Source organism: Sorex fumeus, unplaced genomic scaffold, assembly GCF_029834395.1.
Source record: "Sorex fumeus unplaced genomic scaffold, SorFum_2.1 ptg000007l, whole genome shotgun sequence".
Classification (NCBI taxonomy): Eukaryota; Metazoa; Chordata; class Mammalia; order Eulipotyphla; family Soricidae; genus Sorex; species Sorex fumeus.
Genome location: NW_026606064.1, coordinates 22,508,837 through 22,528,307, shown reverse-complemented (window position 1 = coordinate 22,528,307; position 19,471 = coordinate 22,508,837). Strand labels below are relative to the sequence as shown.

The window sequence follows — 19,471 nt, the reverse complement described above, 5'->3', positions numbered from 1 at the left end:
ACACCAAGGGGAGCTTGCCAGGCTCTGCCATGCGGGTGGGATACTCTTGGTAGCTTGTCGGGCTCTCCTAGAGGGACGGAGGAATCAAACCCAGGCCAGCTGCATGCAAGGCAAATACCCAATCCGCTGTGCTACCACTCCAGTCCATCCATCCTACTTAACTATACAAAAATGGTTTTTTACTTTTGTTCAAATTGAAATATAGTGGACATCACAGGAAACAGTATTTCTATGCTTTATCATTTTAATCCCCCTCCCCATTGTTTCGTTTTGGGTGGGGAGGCACACCTGACTGCTCCATGCTTACTCTGGATCACTTCTGGTGTTGTTCAAGGGACCATATAGAGTTTTGGGGATCAAACCTGGGTCAACTGCTGTGCAAATAAAGCACCCACTGTACTATTTCTCTAATGCCTAAATCTTTTTAATCCTTTACATTTCTAACTTCCTAATTTGTGTTTCAAAAGTTAAGAAATTGGGTCAGAGACAATAAATGGTTAACATGCTTGCCTTGCATAAAATACAAATATAAAATAACTCTGGATAAAACATAAGCATCAAAAATGGTATATCATCAGAATGTGCCAGAGTAACACAAAAACAAACCAATAAGACTGAAAAGCTATTTAAATAAGTAACCTAAAGTATGGTATTTGTAAACACATTAATATATAATAACTTGAACTTTGGGGGGAAGTAGGTGAAGTCTGGGCTATGCCTACTTGTACTATGGTGTCCATGCAGTACCACAGATCAAACGGGGGTTGACTCCCTATTAGGCATGCACTTAACCCCTTCCATATTCACTTGAACTTTCTAATATGACTATTAAAAAAACACGTGTGTGTGTGTGTGTGTGTGTGTATGTGTATGTGTATGGGGACTGAGGCAATAGGCAGGTAAGGCTTTGCATGTGTCTGACCTGGCTTTTGTACCCAGCATCCATATGGTCCCCCAAGCACTGCCAGGAGTAATTCCTGAGTGCAGAGCCAGGAATAACCCCTGAGCATTGCTGGCTATGACCCAAAACCAAATAAAATATATGTGGCCAGATATAATACAGAACGTAGTTAGAAAAATGATTGACAGGATTTGATGATTTGCATTTTTTTCTAACTACCTTGCGTTGCTAACCCAGGTTCAAATCCCAGTATCCCAAATGGTCTCCCCCACCATGCCAGCAGTGATCTCTGAGCAGAATCAGGAGTAAGAAATTTTGGTGTGGGGAAAAAAAAATCCAAAAAACCAACAACAACCCACACACAACATGAAGTTAAATCAAAAGTTGAACTCTTGAGCCGTAAGAGATAGCTTAGTGAGCTTAGTGAGCTGGACCTCAGGCTATGCAGGTAGGAGGACTGAGTTTGATCCCCAGCAATGCATGATCCACCAGGCACCACCAGGAGTGACCTCCAAGCTGGTGGTAGCCACACTATGTAATCTGTATTTGAAATAAAATCAACTGGAGCAGTAGTATGTAGTGCACTTGCCTTGCACATGCCTAACGAGGGTTCAATCTTTGGCATTCTGTATGGCCCAAAAATAAAGCAAAAACCAAAACCCAAAATAAGGAAATTATTTAGTAAAAAATAAGGATATTATTTAGTCAATTGCATCCATGAGGGTAATTACATGTGTAACACATTAGGTTTCTAATGAGAAGGAGAAAAAAAAGAGGGGATTAGGGCCACACCTAGCAGTGTTCAGGGTCTCCTCTTGGCTCTGCACTCAGGAATTCCTCCTGGAGCTACTCAGGGGGAATATGAGATGCTGAAAACCAAAACTGAGGTCAGTTACATGCAAGACAAGCATCCTACCTGCTGTATTATCGCTCCAACCTTGGAGAAAATTTTTATCTTCTCCAGACAGCATGATAGTATTTAAAGACATTACTGACAGAACCTAATTTTATATTTTGAAAACATTATAAACCAATCAAAATCCTGTACATTACCTTTTCTAACCACTCATTAGGCAAGTTCTTTAAAGGGAGAAAAGTGATGGCATAAGAAGCAGCTAATATTTTCTAATATAAATTAGTTTATTCTAAGCTAATTTAAAATAAAATTTCAGTCATTAATAGCAATCATACTCAACGAACAATAAAAACATATGTCAAAAAGTATATAAAAGCTACCCATTAATCCAGGCAAGAATCAAATGGAGCAGTTGGAAAAAAAATAGGATATTTAGAGAATCAAAGATCTCCTTTTTATTAATCACAAAAGAAAAAAATAGTATCAACAAAGCAAATGGTCAACAATGACATCATAAATATTATGTAGTGAATAAATATCAGTATGCTGTCTCTGATCACAGAACATCATTTGTAGTTTTTCAGTTAAAATATAAAATAATGTAAAACTAAAATCTGTATCTGTGAAGAAATAGCCAGGAGACCCCGAGTTTAAACAGGAATAGCCCCTGAGCACCTCTGGATGTAGTCCAAAACCGATCCCCCCACTCCTAAAAAAAAAAAAGGGAAAATTTAAGCAGAGGAAATGTTCAACATTAGACTAAGAAGTAATGACAACTATAGCAGACCCTTAAATAATTTCATTTCATTCATTCTTACATGCTAACATTGCTGTGGAAAAAAATTCAAGACAACACAGAACATTATTAGGTAACCTGCAGGTGCAGTTTCTAAAAATCTACAACCCTATCATTATGTATACAATGATCATGGAACAGATGATTTAGAAGAAAATTGGTATATACAGGAAAATATTAGAAGAACATAGAATTAGGTTAACATTGTTAATGTAAAATATCCTCTGTTTTCAAAAGAATTTATTCATGAAACTATTTTTATTGAGAAATACAGCCTTAGTATTAAGATCACAGTGAATGAAATCTAATACCCTATGGTTCACAGAAAAAAACACACACACAGATAAGAATATGTACAATGTTAAACTATGAGAAAGGTGTATGTATTTTGGAATTCCATGCATTGTTCCAGCAATGTTTTTGTCCAGATTCAAAACAACAAGATACATGATAAAAACTGCTTTATTAAAATGTCAGCTTTGTAAGTATTAAAAATATTAACCTGCTGTTTAATATCCAACAAATTACATCATGGATTCCCAATGACTGGCATATAACTTGAATTTTCATCTCTAAACAATAATCTAACAACTTTCTTGGCATTACCTCACGTAACAAATCCTGAGAACCACAAACTTAAAAATTCAATTACACAAGTCAAAATTGTTTATCAAGGAAGTGGTGATTGAGGTAATGTGTACATAAAAAGTTGTTTGTTGGAATATTCATATAGCCTACATTCTATACTCTATAAGGTAGTACCATTCTTGGCATTTGTTTTACAAAACTCTGGTATTACTGAAATAGTTATGGGTGATAAAATTATCACGTGTAATTGAAAAGAGCCCAATCTCTTAATATTAACTGAACTTAAAAAAAAAATCTACTTAATTCTGAAACTATAAAGACAAAAGGGGGAATAAATTGAGGGAGGTACATTAATATAAAAATGATTGGAAAGAGTTGACTTGATTTTTGGAGAATTCAGAAACAAAGTCCAGGGGAGATGGCCCAAAGGATTAAAGTACATTCTTTGACCGTGGTTCAATTCCTGTCACTGCATGATCCCCCAGCACAGTGTGGTGTGCATCATCTCACTAGTAGCTAGAAAAGACTAGTTCTTTGTAAGAAATTCAACAAACCTCCCTCCACCCATGATTAGTTTACATATAAAGACTGAAGCAGTAACTAAATGAATGGATGGTAGCTAATAATCTGAAAAGCTGTGGTACTCAAACATTACGAAAATGACATAGAAACTTTTTTCAGCTATGCTATCTAGCCTGTGTGGCTACCTTAATACTTTGAGAACTTCCTTTGTAGTCTAATTCCCAAAGAACCTGGTACTGCAATTATTATGCATTCATTAAAAAATGTTTCTGGAGGAGACAGTATAGTGGGTAGGAATTTGCCAAGCACAAAGCTGACCTGGGTTTGATCCCCAGATTTCCAAATGGTCCCCGAGCCCAGCCAGAAATGTACCCTGAACATAAGTGTTTGACCTAAAAGTAAAAAAAAAAAAGTTTTTGGAGCCCAAAACAAAGTTTTGATATCAAAAGATCAAGAACATTGTCAAAGTCCATAAATACAACTCTAATCATGATTACAAATGTAACAGTCAGCACACTGTCAAGAATACTAGGAAACTCAGTAAATGCTCAAAGATTAATGCTTAATACTGACTGATAAACACAATATAGTAAAATGAACAAGCCAAGAGAATAATCACTTTATTGTCCACATGGGTATAGGCAGTATTCTGTATAGTATGAAATATACACACATCATTAAGACTTAACTACTGCCTTCAGGTTTCAATTCCCAAAAATGACCATCAGACTCACCCCAAAATATTTCATGTCTACCCTTTGGAAATTGAGTCAACAGTAGCAATTTGATAATATGAAGGTTTAAAGTTTCCAAGGTGATCAACTCCAAAGCAGTCAAGTATGTAAACTATTAAGAGATAACAAGGATCGGAACTGAGTAGTACAGCAGGTAGGATATTTGTCTTGCATGTGGCCGACCCAGCTTCAATCACCAACACCCCATATGGTCTCTGAGCACTGGCAGGAGTAATCAGAGTGCAGAGGCAGATGTAAGCCCTGTGCACTGCTAGGTGTGGCCCAAAACCCAAAAACAAATAAACTAGAGACCAAATGAGCTGAAGGCGTACAAATAAACAAATGAAGAAGGGTCCAAGAGTCAGGAGCAATCGTGACTCTGCAATGGAAAGCATGGTACATGAACACTATCTGCCTGAAAATTACATACTGTAAAATCATGAAGCCAAAATGAATGTTAAAAAAATCAATTCATCTTCCAATTCTAAACTTTTAAACACCTAGTCTTTCTGCCTTGCACAAGGCTTATCCAGGGTCAATCCCTGGCACCCAAATACATATAGTGCCCTGATCCTTGCCAGGAGCTGATGACTGAGTACAAAGTTCGGAGTAAGCCTGAAGCACTGACAGGTGTAGCCCCAAACCAAAAACGCTAATAGTTTTAATATTCAGTTGAGTAAAAATAATTTTAAGAAAACAATCACTGAGGCTGGAGGTGTAGCTCAGCTATACAGCATATTCTTTGCATGTGGGAATCATGCCCAGTTGTGCTCTGGCATGGGGTCGGGGGGCGGGGGGAAGAGTGGAAGATACAGAATTCAGAACTCTCCAATGCAAAGCATGCACTTCAGCCCTCTGAGCAACCTCCCTGGCTCAGACAATACATTTTCCTTCCGTTTTTTCTTCCAGAAAATGCCACCCCCAAAATCAATTATTATGGAAGTCAGAGGTGTTAAGTAGTGTACCATAATAATCTGAAAAATACAATTATCTTTTGCTGTAAATTTTAAAATTATGCCATTAGAAAGAAAAAAGTACCATACCATATGGCAATTTTCAGGCTTACATATCACCTATACTTGGGTTAAAATTGTGCTCATTTTTAAAAATCTAACTTATAACTTAGTTATCATCAGATCTTATTCCAAGTATTATCCCTAATTTCAATTATCATACATCAATTCCAACAATTGAGGGGAGGGTGCCAAGGACTCAAGTCAGAGCCTCACACATACAAGGCAAGTGCTCCACAACTGAGCTAGTGCTACGGTAGCAAATGGTCCCCCTACAGACTATTATAATGATCCCTGAGCACAGAGCCAGGAGTAATCCCTGAGCACTGGTATAGGTGGCCCCCAAACAAAAAGATATACAAATAAATTGACTGTGGAGGCTGGAGATAAAACTCAAAAAGGGCTGAGGCAAGATATAGCCCTGTGATCACTGCAGGGAACAATACCCCAAGTACAGTCAGATGGAGCCCAAAACAAAACAAAAGTGAAGTGGACTTTAAATATGCAGAGAGGGGCCAAGAGGTAATACAGCACTGGGAAGGTAACGTGCAGCTGACCCAAGTTGGATCCCTGGCATCCCATAATGGTCCCCCAAGTCTGCCAGGAGAGATTACTGAGCACAGAGCAAGGAGTAAATCTGGAGCACCTTGAGGTGTGGTCCCAAAACACTACACGAAGAGTATATTTATTTGAGCTTGATACTTTGAACTGGAGCGATAGCACAGCAGGTGGGGCGTTTGCCTTGCATGTGGCCGACCCTGGTTAGATTCCTTCGTCCCTCTCAGAGAGAGCCCGGCGAGCTACTGAGTAGCCGCCTGCATGGCAGAGCCTGGCAAGTTCCCCATTACATATTTGATATGCCAAACACAGTAACAAGTCTCACAATGGAGACTTCACTGGTGCCCGCTCGAGCAAACCGGTGAACAACAGGACAGTGGTATAGTGGTACTCTGACACGCAGTTTTCTGTTCCTAAACTGCCAAATGGGTCAACAGGGGTATGGTGCCTGTTTGCTTTGCACAGGAATGATTCTGTTTTGAATTACAAGCACCACATACAGTCTCTTGGGCACCAAAAAATAAAACTTAAAAAAATTTTCTCTAAGCAAATAGGTGCATTCTTATCCACATTTAGAAGCACACATATTTACAGATATCACTATGTACTTGAGACATCTTCATTTCTAAGAAGTGATCTGAATCAGATTCAATCAGAAATAGTTCTTTGCAAGTTGAAAAGAACATACAGAACAAAAATAATGAACTCATTAGAAATCATCTGAATATTTGACTTTAAGATGTTTTCTAGAGAAAAGGTCCATTTTGATCTGGTTCTCTAAGAGTACTCTGCATCCTTGGTTCTTTGAACATAAGGAACCAGACTGGATTAGCTCCCTCTCCAAATAATGAGATTTCCAATTCTGTATAAAAAGCTTAAAAATGTGTTTGTGCTTATTCATAAAAGCCATTTTGGAGTCTATCTTTAATTAACACCTCTTGAGAAAGGAAGGATATACCAAAATAATTTCCTATGATCTTACTGACTATGCCAATAATTTACAAAAAAAACTATTAGAATTGTGCATTTTTCCATAAATGTTTTAATTCATAAATTAAAGAAATTCAACAGAAACACTAACCACAGGGAAATTTCAAGTTGCATGATCTAAGGGCATTTTAAAAAAAGAACAAATATTCTTGTCATAAATCTGGTTGAAGATGCTTTTCCACATTTTCATATTATACCACGAAATCTTATTTTGAAAACACAAAAATCGAACATAAAAAAGCTGGGTTTAAATATGTTATGAAACTTTGTAGAAGAGGACCAGGGATGCAGCTCAAGTGTAGCTCAAGCACTTGCCTTGCTTGAGTGATGCCCTGGGTTTATACCTGGAACCGTGTGTGTGTGTGTGTGTGTGTGGGGGGGGGGGGGGGGGGGGAGGAGATTACATATTTTTATGTTCATCAGTAACAAAATGTTATCTTTGCTTTATAAATTTGGAAATATAAACAAAAAAAAGCATTAGGTTAACACAAGGTTTTGCTTTAAAGAATATATTCTGGAGATTGGAAAGATAGCTCAATGGGCTGATCACGTTTTATTTAGTGGAGACCAACGCACTGCATAGCCATATCCCCCAGCAGAACCTGAGCACCACAGGGTATGGCCCAAAACAAACAAAAAGGTCAACTCCCAAAAAACCCAAACAACAGTAATGAGTGAAAATGGCTCTATTGTCATAAAAGAGTAAGACACAAAGATTTTTAAAAGATAAAGATGCGATATTTCAAAAACTAAAAATAGAACCTGACTATTTGTAACAATAACAAATCAACTATTTCCTGTTTTAAAATAGTATGCAATCAAAATACTTTTGATCAGTTTTGTGTCTTCAAATAATTCTTCATGTTTTTATACCTAGTCTACATTATATATGCATTTAAATTGAAGATTAAAAGGTATATTGTATTTTAGAGTAACATTTGAATAATCACACAGACATGGACCAACATTTATTACAAACAGGAAAAGAGCAGATTTATAAGAAAAGAGTACAGACTTTTCAAAAAGGTTTTAAGCTTAAGAAAAGAAATTATAAACTATGTTAATTCAATAATTTTATCTGTATTTAAAAATCACATTACTTAAAATACACAAAATACTGCAATACAGTACTGCTATTTGGAGGCATGAAACCATTGACAGTGGAGAAGTTCATTTCAATTTAGGTCACTCATGTTCCATCCTGAGTTCAGTTCCATATTCCAAGAAGAAAATTATTTAAAGTCATGTTTCCGAAGCAGAAAGGCTTTTTAAAAATGATTTACTTCATAACCCATTATGTATAAGATTCACTTTTTTACACTTTTAAAATAAAAAGCAATCAATTCTCTATATATTTTATTAGAAATACAATTTTCACAGATAGCAAGATACATTGTTTCTATTACCAACAGCATTGCTTTCATTTCTCCTTCAGCTGGTAAAAATCACCTGATCTTAGGGAAATTTCTTAGGAACATGGCCAATTCAAAAGTTATCTGTAGCAATAAAATATAGCTTACATTGAGTGTATTGCTACATAAAAGGTTACAGAAACCAAAAGGTGGAGGGGCCAATAAGCTAAAACAATTAGGCAAAACTAAGAGCACGGAGACTCTGGTTTGGTACTTCACTTTGCTTAGGAGCCACATATGGCAGTGCTCAAGGTCCACTCCTAGCTTGTTCTCAGAGATCACTCCTGGAGGGGATTGCAGTGCCAGGAATTAAACCCAGGTCAGTGCAAGGTAAGCATTCTAACCCACAGATTATCTCTCTAGCCGCTAAAATCTCCGGTTTCCAAAACTCAAAAATACACTGCAACATGATAAGTGTCCAAATAACTGACTAAATGGAAGATAGAGTAAAGCACTTCCTTTTATAATTAAGCAGAAGTTTCTGATTTAGATACTTTACTGTAACTAAGCATCATCATTTAACTGTTTATTACTTCAATACTAACATAGCTGTTTTGACCTGCAGAGAGTTTAAGAGGTTCAAGCACATACAGTGCATACTGGAGGGCTGGGTTCAATTGCAGGCTACTGCATAATCCCCTGAGTACTGCCAGGAACTGTGAAACTCAAGAACAGAGCCAACAGTGGCCCCTGAGAACTGAGGGTGTAGTCTCAAAAAGAAAAAAGGAAAAAGAAAATAAGGCAGCAGTTTTGAAATTCAAGAACAAATATATCTAACACTTGAGACATATCTCCTATGTAATGTATAAAAATATATAAAAACTTAAGTAATTTAGCTCAATCTTGAGATTATGTAACTATACTGACTATAAATAGGTATTAAATGTCAATTCAATAGTTTAACTTAAAAAAATTCCTATGCAAAAAAAGTAAAGTGAATGATTAACTATGACATTTTAAAGCTCAAATTTCACACAAGTAGCAAGGTACCATTAAATGCTCACTCATAAAAAAAGCAGACATTTTGACAAGAATTAAATCCTCTAAGAAAAAATTACATTATGCTCATTTGGTTGGAAATTAATTTTTCAAGTTTAAAATGAAAAATAACCCTCTTTTGCCACACTGTTAAGAAAGATTTAAGATATTTGAAGAAGAAAATTATATTTTTATTAAAGATGTATTTTCTATTAGATAAGAGCAAAATGTCTTTGGACGCACACATGTTGATTTAGCTGAAGGTGAAAGAAATGAAACACTGCAATCATCCCACCACAAAGTACTGATTACAACAAATGTAGTAACAAAACTTTATTTTCTTGAGAGTGCATACAGGATGTTACGTGAATACTTTAATATCACCTTTAATGTAATTACATTCTTATTATCATTTCGGATTTAATATATTATAAATAGATGGTGGGTCTTATCCAGATATATCAGAGGTCACACTGGGTCCGAGGACCAAAGAAAACTTTAGTCTGTCACATCTAAACAAATACGTATTTGAAAATGTAAGTAAATCAGAAAGAAAACCACAGTTCTGAAATGGGCATAAAACTAACACCTTAATTCCTAAACTGGAAATAGAAAGTTTACAAAATTCCTCTTTACCATTTTCCAACAGATGTTTCATACATATGTATCTGTATGTGAAGTAACTGTAAACATTACCTACTGATAAATAGCTCTTAGCAGCTCTAAAATATATGACATGGGCTGAAGAGACAGCTTAAAAAGTTGAGCACATGCTTTGCATGTTAGAAGTTGGGTTTAATCCCCAATCCTCCTCCCCCACCCCAGCACTGAACCAGAAACAGCCACTGAACCAGGTCACTCAGGGAGTGGCCCCCGCACCCCCCAAAAAAGCAAATATATGAGATGTGCTTATCATCTGGACAAATTTCAAAGCCTTTGGAATAACACCTGCCACTCCCTCCTTTCGGTAGTAATATGAATCACAACCCGGGACTCCCACATTTGAGGCAAGCTCTATACACTGGAGTCATATCCCCAGCCCTCATGTAGTCTGTCATATGACTGATTGTTATTGTTGTTGTTTTAAAAAGATTATATACTTAGCTAGGGAATGGGACAGACTAATTGTGTTTACACTTAAAAAATGGAGCATTTAAGCGCCAATTTCAGTTTAACTTATGCTGTAATAAAATGCTCTCTGAATATTTGAGAAACAAATTTCTAACTGAGAAAGTACTACAACATTATGCAAAAAGTATCACGTACCAAGCATGTTAATTTATGATGAATTAGCACATATGCAATGTGTTTATAGACTGAATGCAGACCAAGTGTGGTGACCCAGGATCGTTGCATTAATGAAAAATATAAAGCAGCACTGCCTTTAGCACACTTCAAGCATGCCAACTCACTCACTCAGTGAATTCTGTGCTAGTATACTTTTTAAGATTCCAAATATATTAAGGAAAGAAATGATTCCAAAGAATAAGTGATGAAATCTTAAGGAGACAGATGGTCCTGGGCCAAAACCACAACCAGACGCCACATAAGACACAACCTCTCTCACACATACAAGTACACAAACCACACACTACCACAACACACAAAGAATGAACACACACAATGTTCCTGGTCTTGTCAGTTACTTCGTACCCTCCCTCCCAACAAATACAACAAAACTACAGCACAAATAAAATGAGTACACTGTAGCCTCAATTTCAATCTGCTGTTAGTCGGGTCTGTTATAACATTGTGTTGCATAGAAAAATGTTCAACACTGCTGATACTGAAGCCCTTTGGAAAGGTCCAAAATGACCGACATATCAAATTTCAGCTACAGTGAAAAATGCTATGAGGAGGCTGCAGTGTACTTGACTACCTAATTTGTTTTATAAAATACTCCAAGATAAGAAAATGTCATCAGTTATAAAAATGAGTATCATTTTCAGCTTAATGTGGCTATTATGCCCACCTCATCCCATTAACTAGAACCTGAAACATGATTACATGGTGCCACTGTTATCAACACGTTAACACTTTATTTTCATGTTGATTGCTAACTCTAGTTTGCAAAAATGAACATTTTCCTTCTAATAAAAATTAATAGGGACCTTAATCTTAAAACAGAATGCCTGGCTTCAAATTTCAAGATAAAATCAATTAAGTATCACTGGGTGAAGCATGATTACATAGGTTTGAGTCACATTAGCGTATTCTGTATAATGTAACTTTATCCTACAAAACTTTTCTTTAAACTACTGAAGTGCACACATGTATTGATAAAACCATGCAATTTCACATTAAATCTGAAATAATTTTTGCCTAGATGTTTCACTTTACAACAGACACTCAAAATACTCTACAAAACTAAAACATTTCTGTATTTTCTCATACCATTCATATTCATTTGTAAGTAGGAATAAAAAGAAAAATGAGATCTAAATAAATGACACAGGAGGCAATAAATTGACACGACAAGTAAATAAAAGGCTAAAGCACTCCAATACCATTGAAACTGTTTTAATGTTGTTGCAACTGCAAAATGCAACAATCATCAATTTATCAAGACCCAAATTTCAAAAATGCATTTTAATTACTACTTCATACCTATTTTACAAAATAAAGGCAAGAGACATTTAAATCCTCCTTGTCCTAGGTATGCTATCTACGTTCCTAACTGATTTACTATCACTATAATGTATAAGCTGCAATTCCCATAAGATGCTATATAAGAAAAAATAAAATAAAATATTAACCTCAGCTTCAATGTATAGTTTCCAGAATCTGCCAGAACTGGGGAACTGGGAAACAAGGCGTTCATAAGTCTTCCGTGCTTTGTCTATAGGTTGATTCTAAAATTGAAAACCAATAAACAGCATTTACAATGTTAGGATCATGAAAATATTATTTACTGTAGAACCAAGTAGTGTGATTGGACCCATAGAGAAGGAAATGTAATCCTATTATCACTAAACCTGTGCCTCTCGAATGAGAATGCTCCAAGCGTCAAGGTCATATGGATTTTCTTCTAATTTCTTTTCAGCTTTCTTCACTTTCTCTGGGACATACTCAGCTGCCTGGTGGGGGGAAAAATAATGAAGTTAATATTTTAAAAATTTAGTGCCTAATTTAAAACAAATACATCACACAATTGCCCTCAGATATACCATACAATGAATAAAAACGTTTTCTTATACAAGACATCCTGGAAAGATGTAAGGCATTCGTCCTGCACACAGCCGATCCATGTTCTATTCTCAGCATGGCATATGATCCCCGAGTACCCCGAGTACCACCAGGAGAAATTCCTAAGTACTGCCAGATGTGACCCAAAAAGCGAGAGCAAGAGAGACAGAAAGAAAGACAGACAGACACACACACACACACACACACACACACACACACACACACAGAGAGAGAGAGAGAGAGAGAGAGAGAGATCGGGGAACAGTAGGGCATTTGCCTTGCATGCGGCAGAACTGGGTTCGATTCCCAGCATCTCACATGGTCACTGAGCACTGCCAGGAGAAATTCCTCAGTGCATGAGCCAGGAGTAATCCCTGTGCATTGCTGGGTGTGATACCCCCCCCCCCCCCCCCCCGCCAAAAGATACTTCCCTTTAAAGCTCTGAAAATTGTATACACAAGGCCAGAATGCTTGCCATGCATGCTGCTGACCCTTCCTGATTCCCAGTCCAACAAAATGAGTGCAGGTTCAGAAATGTGGTTCAACTGTAGAGTGCACGCCTTTACCTTGCATGCATGAGGGCCAAGGTTTACTCCCCAGCATCTATCCCCCCACTTGACAATTGAGCATACTTAAGAATATCTGCCTATATAATTTCAATGTTTATAATTTATAAATTAAAATGTATAAATATACAAAACATCTGTTCACTTACAAGCACTTGCATGCTACTTTTATGAAAAACCACTTAAAATTCAGTTAGAATATAATTTCACAGATTTGCAAATTTAATAAAGGACTGACTTAAATGCATCTGGACTTTCAGCACTCAATCTGTGGCATTATCACATCATTTCACAATTCCACTATACACTCAGAAATTGAGTGAAAAAGGCACAAATCCCCCAGTCCTGGGAAGAAACTGCCACAGAATCAAATCATGACATGACCAACACAAAAAGTTTTATGTAAGGAGTTTTAAAACTCACAAGCTGTATACACAAAGTAGAAAAATAATAGAGGCTAGAGAGACAGCTAAACTGTCTAGAGAGCATGCTTTGGCTGGTTCTTTGATTTTGGGGCCACACCCAGTAATGCTCAAGTCATACTTATTCCTCTCTCTGTACTCAAGTATCACTCCTGACACAGTTCTGGGACCATATATGGTGTGAGACGTCCAACCTAGGTCAGCTCTGGGCACATCAAGTGCCTTACACAATGTACTGCCACTCCAGCTCTGATCACAAAGCTGGGTTTGTCCAAAAATGTGAGAGGGACAAAGAGGGAGAGAGAGAGGGAGGGAGGGAAGAAAGGAGAGTAGGAGAGAGGGGGAGAGAGGGGGAGAGATATTGATTGACTGATTGACTTTAGGGCCATATCCGGCAGATGTTCAGGGGGTTGACCAAAAACGTGTCTGCGTGTGTATGTATGTTAGATTTTTTTTTTTTTGCTTTTTGGGTCACACCCGGTGATGCTCAGGGGACCATATGGGGTGCTGGGAATTGAACCTGTGTTGGCCATGTTGGCTGCGTTGCAAGGCAAACACCCTACCCGCTGTGCTATCGCTCCAGACCCTGTATGTTAGATTTTGGGGCCATACCCAGCAGATGTTCAGGGGCTACTCCTGGTGGTGCTTGGGGGACCATATGGGATGACAAAGATCAAACCAGGGTCAGTCGTGTGCAAGGCAAGCGCCCTACCCACTTTACTATCTTCTCCAGCCCTGCAAAATATATTCTCATACAAAAAAATTGTCTTCTGGTATTTTCTAAATACTTCAAATGGTAGTCTTATTTTATGAGCTAGAACCCTAAAATATTTAACTAGCAGGTAAGGCATAAATATACATAATCCTCTACGTTGTGATCAGAATACTACTTTGTGGGCCAAAGTCATAGTATAGCAAGGAGGGCAGTACATTGTACACAACTAACCTGGGTTCTATCCCCAGCACCCCACATGGTTCCCCGAGGTTCCCCCTATGGTTCCCCATTGGTTCCGCCCAATGAACCCAAAACCAGAAGTACGCCCTGAGCACAGGCAGGTACAGCCTAAAGCCAAAGGCGTGGAGCTGCAAGATATATTACCAGCACCATGTGGTTCCCAGAGCACCTAGGGAGCAACCCAGGAGCAAGAGGCAAGGAGCCAGAAGTAGCCCCAAAGCACTCCCAATAAAAACAAGAAACGAAATATCGCAGAATACAATGTTTGGTCATATAGAATTATTCAAAGTCTAGCGTTTTTTGGTAGAACTTGCTGAATCTTAATGTCAATACAAGAGAATGTTTTCAATACTCTCCTTTAAAAAGGTTGTCATTACTATTATATAAATAAAATATTTAAGACAATACCCTCAACCATTAACTAGTAAGCAAAAAATAACTACTACTTCAGTTAGGTTCCTAATACTACCATGTATAGACACAAACTTAATTTATTCAGTTTTTTCTCTTACATTTTATAAGACTTGTTGAAATATAAATCTGCCAATACAGTAATATAGTTTAAAAGGAACAGATGAAAGCACTGCCCCTGAAATCATTCTATTTATCCCCCGCAGTCACATCTAATAAAATCTCATAAAATAATTCTGCCCCAAATGCAATTAGAGAAATTATTTTCGAGTTCTCTATTTATAACTCGAGAGAAACGTACCCTTCTTTGGACTAAATTAGTTCACATCACTGTGAGAATACATTTAGGAGAAAATCAAAATTGTGGTGCTAGGAATAGAACCACAGGCCTACACATGCAAGGCATGTGCTCTACCCTGTACCAACCTTTTCCAAGAACCTAAGGAGGAAGTTTTATTTTTTTAATTTTTTGTTTTGGAGCTAAATCCAGGAGTAATCCGGGAAAAACGTGGTACCAGGGTAGAACCATGGTGCACAGGCATGGAAGCATGCACTCCAGCCCTTTTGCTGGCCTACTGTTATTGCTAGCTACTGTAATTTTAAATTACAAAAGAACTTTTAGAATAACTTTCACATACACACAGACCAAAACAATAAAAATCAGGCCTGAGAGATAGAACAGTGTTTGCCTTCCACTCAGCTGACCAGGGTTCAATGCCCAGCATCCCATAAAGCACCGTCAGGAATCATTCAAGAGTAACCCCTGAGCATCCCCGGGTATGGCCCCCAAACAAACAATAAATTTTAAAAATTAGCTTTCACACACACACACAAAAAAAAGACCTTAAGAAGCCTATAGTAAAGGCTAGAGTCATCTATGTATTTTTAAAGAACTAGGAATTAAATGGGCTGGAGCAAAAGCACAGCGGGTAGGGCGTTTGCCTCGCACAGAGGCAACTGGTGTTCGATTCCTCTGCCCCTCTCAGAGAGCCCGGCAAGCTACCAAGAGTATTTAGCCCACATGGCAAAGCCTGGCAAGCTATCCATAACATGGTCAATATGCCAAACACAGTAACAATAAGTCTCACAATGGAGACGTTACTGGGCCCGCTCCAGCAAATCGATGAACAACAGGAGGACAGTGCTACAGTGCAGGAACTAAATATAACTGACAAACCAATTACTGGATTAGAAGGGTTTACAAACAAAAGAAAGTTGAAAATTAGCAAGGATATGGCATTTCAAATCAGACTGGCAGATTAGTCAATAAACGGCAGTAGACTTTTAGCTATGTCAATAACTATAGGTAACTTTCTCAAAAATAAAACTAAATTCCTATTTACCTTTCTGTGAGAGTAACTTTCAGCTAAACTGGGGGTAGGGGGAGTGGTAATTAATTTACGGGGTGGGGTGGGGGTGGCTTCTGGGTCATACCCAGTAGTACCCAGGGCTTACTCTGGGCTCTATGCTCAGAGGACTGTGTGTGGTATTGGGGAATCACACCTAGGTCAGCTGCATGCAAAGCAAGTGCCTTAGCCACTATACTACCTCTCTGGATGAGATAAAGGATTTTAATATCTAAATTACAGTGAATGGATTTTATATGGGGGATGCCTAGGTTTCACACCTGGCATGGTGAAATGCTTGATCCCTAGCATCATCTTGTCCACTGAGAACTGTATATAAAGCAGCCTGAAAACCACAGGATGCCTAAACCCTACCAACCATGAAAGAGTAAACTTAATTACAAAAAGATTAAGTTTAAAAAAAAAGGCCCTCCCGTTGATCGTCGATTTGCTCGAGCGGGCCCAGTAACGTCTCCATTGGAGACCTTGTTGTTACTGTGTCTGGCATATCGAATACTCTCAGTAGCTTGCCGGGCTCTCCGAGAGGGGCGGAGGAATCGAACTCGGGTCGGCCATGTTGGCCGCTTGTAAGGCAAACGCCCTACCCGCTGTGCTATCGCTCCAGCCCAAGTTTACTCATAAGAAAAGAATAATCAAAGTCAAACTTTAAAACACCCCCGATGGGAGAAGCATGCTGAAAGTAGACTATAGAGGAAACATGATTGCCACTCAATGCCTCTTTTGCAAACCGCAACACCCTAAAGGAGAGAGAGAACAAAAGGGAATGCCCTGCCACAGAGGTGGGGTGGGGTAGGGGGGGGATGGGGGGTGGGAGGGATACTGGGATCCGTAGTGGTGGGAAATGGGCACTGGTGGAGGTATGGGTATTTGATCACTGTATAATTGAAACCCAAGCACAAGTAAGTCTACAACTGTACCTCATGGTGTCTCACTAATAAAAATTTAAAAAATTTTTAAAAAAACACCCCCAAAACCATAACAAAGTGTTAAACTTATTTAGCATGTGGATCTAGCAATGAAAGAAACCAATTCAAAATAAGAAAATGAGCAAAGTATATGAACAATTTCAAGAAAATGTTTATCAGCATAAGGTCCAGTCAGTAAAAAATTCAAGGGAAAATTAGTTTATATAAACGATTCCTAGAAAAATTAAAATTAACTACAAAAATGAAATAAATATAAGCCTTAAAAATGAGGTGCTGAGGGACACTACAACTGGTAGGGCACTTGCCTTGCATGTTGCCGACTGAGGTTCGATGGCCAGCATCCCATATGATCCCCAGAATTAATCCTATATAGTCCCCATTCCCATAATGTCCCCATGAGCACCACCAGGAGTAACTACTGAATGCAGAGTCAGAAATAACCCCTGAGCATCATCACCAGGTGTGGCCCAAAAATCTAAAAAAGGGACGGATCAAAATTAACAAAGCAGTAGCAAGGTAAGTAAGTAAGTAAGTAAAGGCCCTCCCATTGATCATCGATTTGCTCGAGCGGGCCCAGTAACGTCTCCATTGGAGACTTTGTTGTTACTGTGTCTGGCATATCGAATACTCTCGGTAGCTTGCCGGGCTCTCCGAGAGGGGCGGAGGAATCGAACTCGGGTCGGCCATGTTGGCTGCGTGCAAGGCAGACGCCCTACCCGCTGTGCTATCGCTCCAGCCCAGTAGCAAGGTATGCAGAAGACATTTGTATATTACTGAGAGGGAAAAGCAGTGATAGCAACCCAAATTTAATATGGAGACTGGAGAGACAATACAATGAGTAGTAAGGTGTGTGCCTTGCACACAGCTAACCCACGTCCAATCCATGGCATCACATATGGTCCTCCAGAGCTTGGAATGATCCCTGAGCACAGATGGGTATGGCCCCAAAACAAAAACAAGCAAAAAGGAAAAAAAAAAGAGTAAGTCCTGTGTTCGAGAGCTAAGAGCAATCCCTGAACACAGCTGGGTGAGGTACAAAAAAAAACAAAAAAAAATTATCATGAAAATCTAATCCTTAATTCCACTAAGAGCAACTTAATGTTCTAGAAATGAAAAGTGAAATAAATAAAAAAAAGCTATGAAGAATATTCAGCTGTTAAGCCATTTGTAATTGCAGAACAGATTTAATTTAAATAATCATAATTTTCAGTTACCAAAAAGAAAAAGGCAAGGCAGGTCTCTAAATGGAAACAATTTTCAGAGTAGGTTTTAAAATGGGGGAGAGGTTTGGCTAGACACACACACAAGATACATATTTTAAGTTTATATTGTATATTCCTCTGGTCTGGATTTTCACTATTCAACTGAGAAATAACTGCCCAGTGGCTAGTGTGTAGCCAACATTGCTGAGATACCACTTGGGATACAACAAAATAAAAGATAATTACTTCATGAAACAATCATTGGAAGATTGGGAAGATAATACAGGGAATTAGGTACTGAATTGCAGCTGATCCCTAGCATTGCACCATCCCCTGAGCAAAGAGAGACACCAGAGTTAGGAGTAGCCCTAGAGCACTGTACAGAGTTCCCCAAAATCAGGGGATTAGGTACTGAATTGCAGCTGATCCTTGGCATCGCACCATCCCCTGAGCATCAAGAGACACCAGAGTTAGGAGTAGCCCTAGAGCACTGTACAGAGTTCCCCAAAATCTGCCTGCCCACCCACCTACTCACCTCAAGCAAATCTTTGAGGTCAGAGAAATAGCTGAAAATGCTGGAGCACTACCTGGTCCCCTGAGCACTTCCAGGTGTGGCCCCCAAACAAACACAAACAAAAACCTTTAAATTAGGAACTTTGGTATTAAGGTATTAACTATAGAATGTTAATAGTAAGGGTCAGGAGTTAGTTCATGGGGCTGGAGTGCATTCCTGGCATACGCTGCTCTCCAGGTTTGGACCCCAGCACCACTGGAAGCTATTCTCTAGCTCCGCAGACTATGCACCCAAAACAAATTCCAAAACTTGAATGATAGAATAAGATAGAATAAATAATTTCTATCACTGTAAACACAGAAACTTTAAACCAGAACTAAAAGCAATTATCAATTATCAACTGTCTTATTTAACCAATGCTAACAGTGTCTTCAAAGCAGCCTGAATAAAAGGACGAATCATTCAATATCCACCTGCTGAAAATTAACCTGACAAATTAGGTAATAATATATGCCATGATTTATAAAACAGAGAAATTCAGAAAATAGCACCTAAAATATAACTAAGTATGATT

At 38.3% G+C, this 19,471-nt stretch overlaps 1 protein-coding gene across 1 annotated transcript in view; it reads right to left on the bottom strand.

Annotated features, from left to right (window-relative positions):
• Nucleotides 1-19,471, bottom strand: part of CSTF3 (cleavage stimulation factor subunit 3) — a 94,640-nt gene that overhangs the window by 57,589 nt on the left and 17,580 nt on the right. Inside the window, exons 2-3 of the mRNA XM_056133132.1 lie at nucleotides 12,324-12,425; nucleotides 12,105-12,200 (exon numbers count right to left, since the gene is read on the bottom strand). Coding sequence (XP_055989107.1) covers nucleotides 12,105-12,200; nucleotides 12,324-12,425 — 198 coding nt within the window. The remainder of the gene's footprint in view (nucleotides 1-12,104; nucleotides 12,201-12,323; nucleotides 12,426-19,471) is intronic.